This window comes from Octopus bimaculoides, chromosome 8 (genome assembly GCF_001194135.2).
Source record: "Octopus bimaculoides isolate UCB-OBI-ISO-001 chromosome 8, ASM119413v2, whole genome shotgun sequence".
Lineage (NCBI taxonomy): Eukaryota > Metazoa > Mollusca > Cephalopoda > Octopoda > Octopodidae > Octopus > Octopus bimaculoides.
In genome coordinates, this window is record NC_068988.1 from 27,903,835 (window position 1) to 27,910,394 (window position 6,560).

The 6,560-nt window shown below is 35.7% G+C and overlaps 1 protein-coding gene across 10 annotated transcripts in view; it reads left to right on the forward strand.

Moving 5' to 3' along the window:
- The window catches only part of LOC106875482 (trafficking kinesin-binding protein 1), a 209,950-nt gene that overhangs the window by 91,989 nt on the left and 111,401 nt on the right, over window positions 1-6,560 (forward strand). For all 10 annotated transcript variants that reach the window (XM_052970003.1, XM_014923642.1, XM_014923644.2 and 7 more), the window contains exon 2: window positions 5,866-6,086. In XM_052970003.1, the coding sequence (XP_052825963.1) occupies window positions 6,053-6,086 (34 nt within the window). In that variant the 5' untranslated portion in view covers window positions 5,866-6,052. The remainder of the gene's footprint in view (window positions 1-5,865; window positions 6,087-6,560) is intronic.

Below are 6,560 nucleotides of genomic sequence, written 5' to 3' on the forward strand. Positions count from 1 at the left end.
TTACTAAATTCTTCATTACTTTTGAAATTAATTGACATAAGATGTAGCCAGTATCTTTGTTTTAGCAAAGTTCCATCATAATGTCAAAATAATTGGTTGGAAAATATTGTGGAACTGATTTTAATCTGTTAGTAGACATCAAGCAGGCCTGATGTAGACTTGGTGATTTTGTGTCTGATTGAATGCAATACACAGAATAATTAGTTATAAGAGACAAATGTTTTTTTTTTTTTTGTTCTTTCAGCTGGTAGTGGCATGGATTTTTAATCAGGACAGGTATTTAGGATGGATCAACCATTATTTTGGGTTTTAGGTAATATGGAATTAAGCATATGTTAATGAATTCCATTTTTGTACCATCATAAACCAAACTCAAAATATTATACACTAGTTAACCCTTTTCTATTGAAATACTGATGAATTTAGTAAAATAACATTGTCATTATTAACCTGAAATTTTGATGATAGGTTTTAAAAGTTTATATCACAGAACCAGAAACAGTCCCAGGTTGGTTGGTAACAAAAAGCTTCCTTTCTGTTTCTCTTCAATAGTTCTTATATCATACAGTAAAGCCTGTAGAAAACAGGTTTTTTGCCTTTTTTAATCATCCTATTTCTATTTTTAATCTTTTATTACTCTTCAAGAAGATTGTCAATTCTGGTTTTCTTTTGATGCTATTTTTCATGGATCTCTCCCACCTATTTTTTAAAAATAGTTTTGCTGCTATTTCATTGAATTTTTCTTTTTAGTAAATCCATTCAACTGAATTACAGATTCAATTATAAATTCTAGTGATTCTCAGCCAGTTTCTATTACTGTTCATTGTTTTATTTCAGTAGCTGTCAGTCATGTGTGAACTTCTTGGAATACGTGCACTTTGTAGTTTCTGAATGCCTTTTACCATTAAGAATTTTGAGAAGGCAAATCGAAATCAATGTCATTTTCTAGTTTAGCCTAGTTTAGCTAGCTTCTTGGAAAGAATTGAGAAAATGGTATTTAAGAGGAGAGAATCAATAGATTTCTTCTGACATACTTCAACATTATTCCATATAAATCTTATAATCATATTTCCTATTATATAAGCTTTAACTAGTTTTTTTATATATATCATCAGCATCACCATCATCATTTTAACTTACACTTTTCCATGTTTGCATGAATCAGGTGGAGTTGATTGAGGCAGACTTTTTTTACAGGTGGATGTCAAGACATAGACGCAAATGTACACATACCGACAAATACACGCACATGCACACACAGCGACACGCGCACACACCGGCACTTGCACACACACACACACACACTCTCTCTCTCTCTGACACACACACACACACACTCTGACGCACACACACACACACACACACACGCATAATCTGACACACACACGCACAATCTGACACACACACACACACACACACACATACTGACACAGTAGATTGACTGACAACAATACACATTTTAGCTCCAAACTTATCAAACTGAGTTCTAAGATGGAATCATTACAGAAGAACAAGTTATTTCATTAAGAAATAACCTGTGTTAAGAACACAAAAGACAAATTCATGATAGTAATTTTGAGGAATGCAATGGCATAAAGCTGGTTTAGGTGGTTCTTGTGGCTTCATTAAATACTATAACCAACTGAGAATCTATTTACACAGTATTACTGCCGTCTGGTGTAACATAATACTTATAATATAATTAGTCTAACTCTAAACAACCAGCTTCTCTTATTAGCTTTACACAACTAACCTGATATAATTATTACTTTGAGTTCATATTATCTCACATAGTAAGCAGCAGCCTTTTTCTTTGATAACCTCAGTTGCATAGAGAGGGGAGAAAAGGATACATGGCAAATGACAATCTTCTTTCGAATAGAACCTCATCCAGGCCTGCCTAAAAGAGTTACAGACATGGTCAGCCCTGCTAGGCTCAGGGACACAGGCATATATCTAATAATATTGAGTACAGTTTCCACATACCAAATTCCTACAAAGTTTTGGTTGACCTCAGCTGTTATGCAAGACATTTGCCCAAGGTCCAGAGGCATGTAATTTCAAAGCATATTCCTTAACTGCTGTCATTCTCAGACCCCCCCCCCTCCAATGAAAATGTATTACTGACTCTATCATTCTCTAAAGTGGTGTTTGCTTCTTTTTTTACTCTTTTGTGTTTATAGATGCAAATGTGATTGTGGTTCCAGGTTCAGTTTCACTGCATGACACCTTGGTCAAGTGTCCTCTATTATAGTCCTGGACTGGCCAAACAAAGCCTTATCAGGCAGACACTGAAAGAAACCTGTCACACACACACACACACACACACACACACACACACACACACACACACACACACACACACACACACACACATGATGCTTGGCTGGTTGAAACTTCGAAATTGCTGTAAATACTATTCATGTTAAAGAGCAATAAATTTGTACTTTACAAAAAGTATTGAGTATTTAATTAGAACTTAACATAAAAATAAACTTTAATGTGTGTCTCATTATCTCTTGACGTTGTATGATTATTGTAAATGAGTGCAATTAATTAATTAATTTTGCAACATTTTGCAAAATATTTAGCTTCCTTTTTGTTAATAGTTGAGAGTTATGTATATATATTAGAATATTTCTGAAAATTATCCAACACTCAAATTTACATTCCTCATTCTGAAACTTGAACTTCAATTCAGCATCTATCACAGAGACATTAGTAAACTTGTAGCTAGGTGGGTCACTGTGACCTGGTTTAACTTCCTGTTTGGAGTCATTTGACTTACATTGGTAATGTCCTTGGGAATTATATAACATCATTCGTTCTCCCTTTTCTTTGCTCCAAAACAAAGTCTCAGATTTCATAAAACACAAGACGTAAACAAATACATGATGAAAAGAATAGTTCTGTGAATAAGGTTCATCATACATGATTCTTGGTCATGAGTTCACATGTTGATGCATATTTTATACTGTGAATCTATGTGAAGAGACACTAGACTCTATTTATCTAGGATCACATGCCTAATTGTATATTCCTTGCTGTGAGACAATACACAATGTCTGTAGTAAGTTATGACTTGATTATTTGATCAGTAACTAAACATAACCAAAAGTTCAACTTTAGCTTCAAATTCGTTGTCTCTTCTCATTGAATGAAGTAAATATATTCAAAGATTACTTGTGAAATATATACTTTATGGCATCATCTTGGATTACAAATATATATACAATGAGAGCAGTGCATTTTTTCTAGATTGATATTTAGTTGGTTAATTGATGCAGTTGATATTTTGATGTTAAAAAAAATTGTATTTCTTCAATGCCTAGCTTCAGGGGAGGAATTCAGAGACCCAGTTTTTGACGAGTCAGTGCTAAAAAAAGAAAAAAATGGAAAATTGAATAATATCGCTTCTCATTTACTTCATTTTTATCTTTGTTATTGGTGTTAACATCATCGATTATAATGTGTTACGATGTGAAGAAATTGAAAGAGGTTACAAATAAATTAATTGTAATTGGTGCAGGCGTGGTTGTGTGGTTGTGAAGCTTGCTTTCCAACCACATAGTCTCAGGTTCAGTTCTGCTATAAGATGCCTTGCAGTATTTATTTTGGTTCTTTGTGTTCTGACAGCGATGGCTATGACAACAGTGGTACCAAGTAGTATGGGCTCAAGTTGGCAGTTTTCCTTTTGGATAAACATTGTCATGGAGTGGAGGGGAGATTTGCATTCATGGACAGCTGCCAGTCTTTAGAAAAATCTTGCCCAGGCATTTGTGTGTTGATAGGTAACCAGCTTTGACCAATAGTGACTCTATATTAAAGAAACTTATCCCAGAAGAGATAAAGCGGTTGAAAAAGTGGGCAGGCGGGGATCTAGCCGTGAATTAAATACCAGCCGTGATCAACTTTTACTCTTCACTTACTTTGGTCATTGGACAGCAGCCATGCTGGGACACTGCCTTGAATGGTTTTAGTCAAACAAATCAACTCCAAAAGTTATTTTTTAAAAGTTCGGTACTTATTCTGTCGGTCTCTTTTGAGGACTGCAAAGTTACAGGGACGTAAACAAACCAACACTGGTTGTCAAGTAGTAGCGACACGCACACGCGCGCGCGCGCACACACACACACACACACACACACACACACGATTGACTTCCATACAATTTCCGTCTACCTAATTCACTCACTAAGTATTGGTCGGTTCATGACTGTATTAAGTGCCGCCCAGTGGTACTGAACCTGAAAATACTTGGTTGCAAAGCGCCTCGGCTTTCTTTCCAACCTGATGCATACAGATACGAAAACTCGACAAACTTACACAACCTTTGTTGTACTAACTTGTAAAGGTACATAACTCTGCATGCTTCATTTAACTTTACTAGTAACAGACTTCTCTTTTGTTCAATCGAGTGGTTGGACATTTAATATGCGATGTAGATGTTTAAATTTCCAAGTAAATATGGAAGTATCTTTTTAAAACTGTATTAATAATAAATCGTGCAGAAGCAGTTAGAGCGTTAAGAATTAGTTTTATTATTTCCTTAAACCCATTTGTTTCTATAAATATCTTAATGGCATTTGGTGCTGAGCCAAAACACACCAAAATAGTTTCTGTGTGTACAACCATACAACCATTAAGTTTACCGATTCATAACAGATGACAATAGATCTTTTTTAGAGCAGTTCAGAAATAATGTTTTATTTTGCACTGACTGTGCCCTGGGAAGAACATATGGTGGCTCACATGAGGAAGCTTGCTGAATACCAGGAGCTAGGAGAGCAGTACAAAAACCAGGGCTAGCAGGTACGTTGTGAGGCACTTGAAGTGGGCTGCTATGGTTTTGTGGGGCATTCATTCTGCAAAGCCCTGATTGATGGAGTTACTGGTGCAGTAAAGTAGAGGACCGTAAATTTCATCATGTAAGCTACCAAGAAGGTCACTAAGGTGGATTTGGATAAAGAGAGCAAACCAGTGGCTTGCTGCAACTGGGATGCAACCTAGGATTTGATCAACCACAACTGGGTCAATTGGGCAAGTGGTTTTTGATGTTGAAAGACCCAAAACCCCATCAGACCCCAGGAACATCACTGATGATACATCCCATCCCTGAAGTGTATCTTGGTACTTTATAAAAGGATGTCTTTGTTACTATTAGTTACAATAAGTAAAATGTGTATTTGTAATCCTTTAGCATTTAATCCAGCCATATCCGGTCCAAATATTCTATCTGTTTTATGTCAAAACTGACCACATCCAGCCTCTCACACCTACCCTACAGCATCATTCTACAAATATACAAACACACCATTGAAATCTTGAAGCTCTGAAATAATACATGATTGGTTCAAAACAATGGGAATAAACAAGCAATACATTTGACGAAGGAATCTGAATGCTAAGGGTTAAAGGCAACTTCATTTTCCTTTTGGCAATGCAAAGAGTCATAAATAGTTAAATAATTAATGTTCCTGACAAAAATACAATTTTCAACAACCCAGTTTACTTTCTCAGTGCAAGTACCATAAGATTTGCTTCTTTCTCCATTGTCAGAATTAGGACAGTGTATAAATGATTAATGTTCTATTATCTTTTATTGGTGAACTTGACTCAAAAGCTATGAATATCATGTCTTCTAGTGTAAGGGAAATAAATTATCTTTGTGGCTTGAAATGAGCTAAAAGTTCTGAAGTTTATTTCAGAATATTGTTTTTGTAAACTTTTATCATGGAAGATTTTTCAGTTTAAAGAAGACAGAGGAATCACTATTTGATGTTTTAACTATAATAAATGTCAATGTTTACATTTATAAAAGTAACTTTCAATTAATTGTTTTTTTTTTGTTTTTTTTTTCTGCAGGTGCCTTGAGGCGCTGGTGAGACCAGAGCAACCATATCTCCTTACCAATGACATTTCTACTGCCCACTGTGTGGGTATTTTAGAATGCTTACCAAACTCTGTCAAGCTGGCATCACATGATAAAGGGCAGCTGGGAACCAAAGAATCTGAGCCTGAATTATATGAAACCAACCATGATAAGTGTTGGATGAATTCTCGAGCTGACGCCAGTGTTATAACAGGTAACTTTGGAATCCTTTCACTGAAATTCTTCTTCAGTACAATCCAAATGTCTCTTAATGCAGCACTCTGTCACTCTTTTAGTATCTTATTGCTCCATTGTGGTGAAATCTATAGTTTTCTTTGTGAAATTTCACAAATAAATTCTAGCTATTTGCATGTGAATTTTTAAAGTCATTAAGACAATGGCTTGCAGAGGAGGAAGAGCAAGCACATGGATTTTAAAGTTCAGGTGTTCACAATGAACACCTGGATACAGTGAACACCTGGATACTGTGAACACAGCTGACCTTAGTGAATAATAGAGGATGGAATATTGGAAAAGATATTTGTCAATACTTGATTTTTTATGAACTCCTTTTTCTGAACCGCCAAGTTACAGAGATGTAAACAAACCAACACCAGTTTTCTAGTGGTGGTCATGGTCGGGGACAAGCACACACACACACACACACACACACACACACACACACACA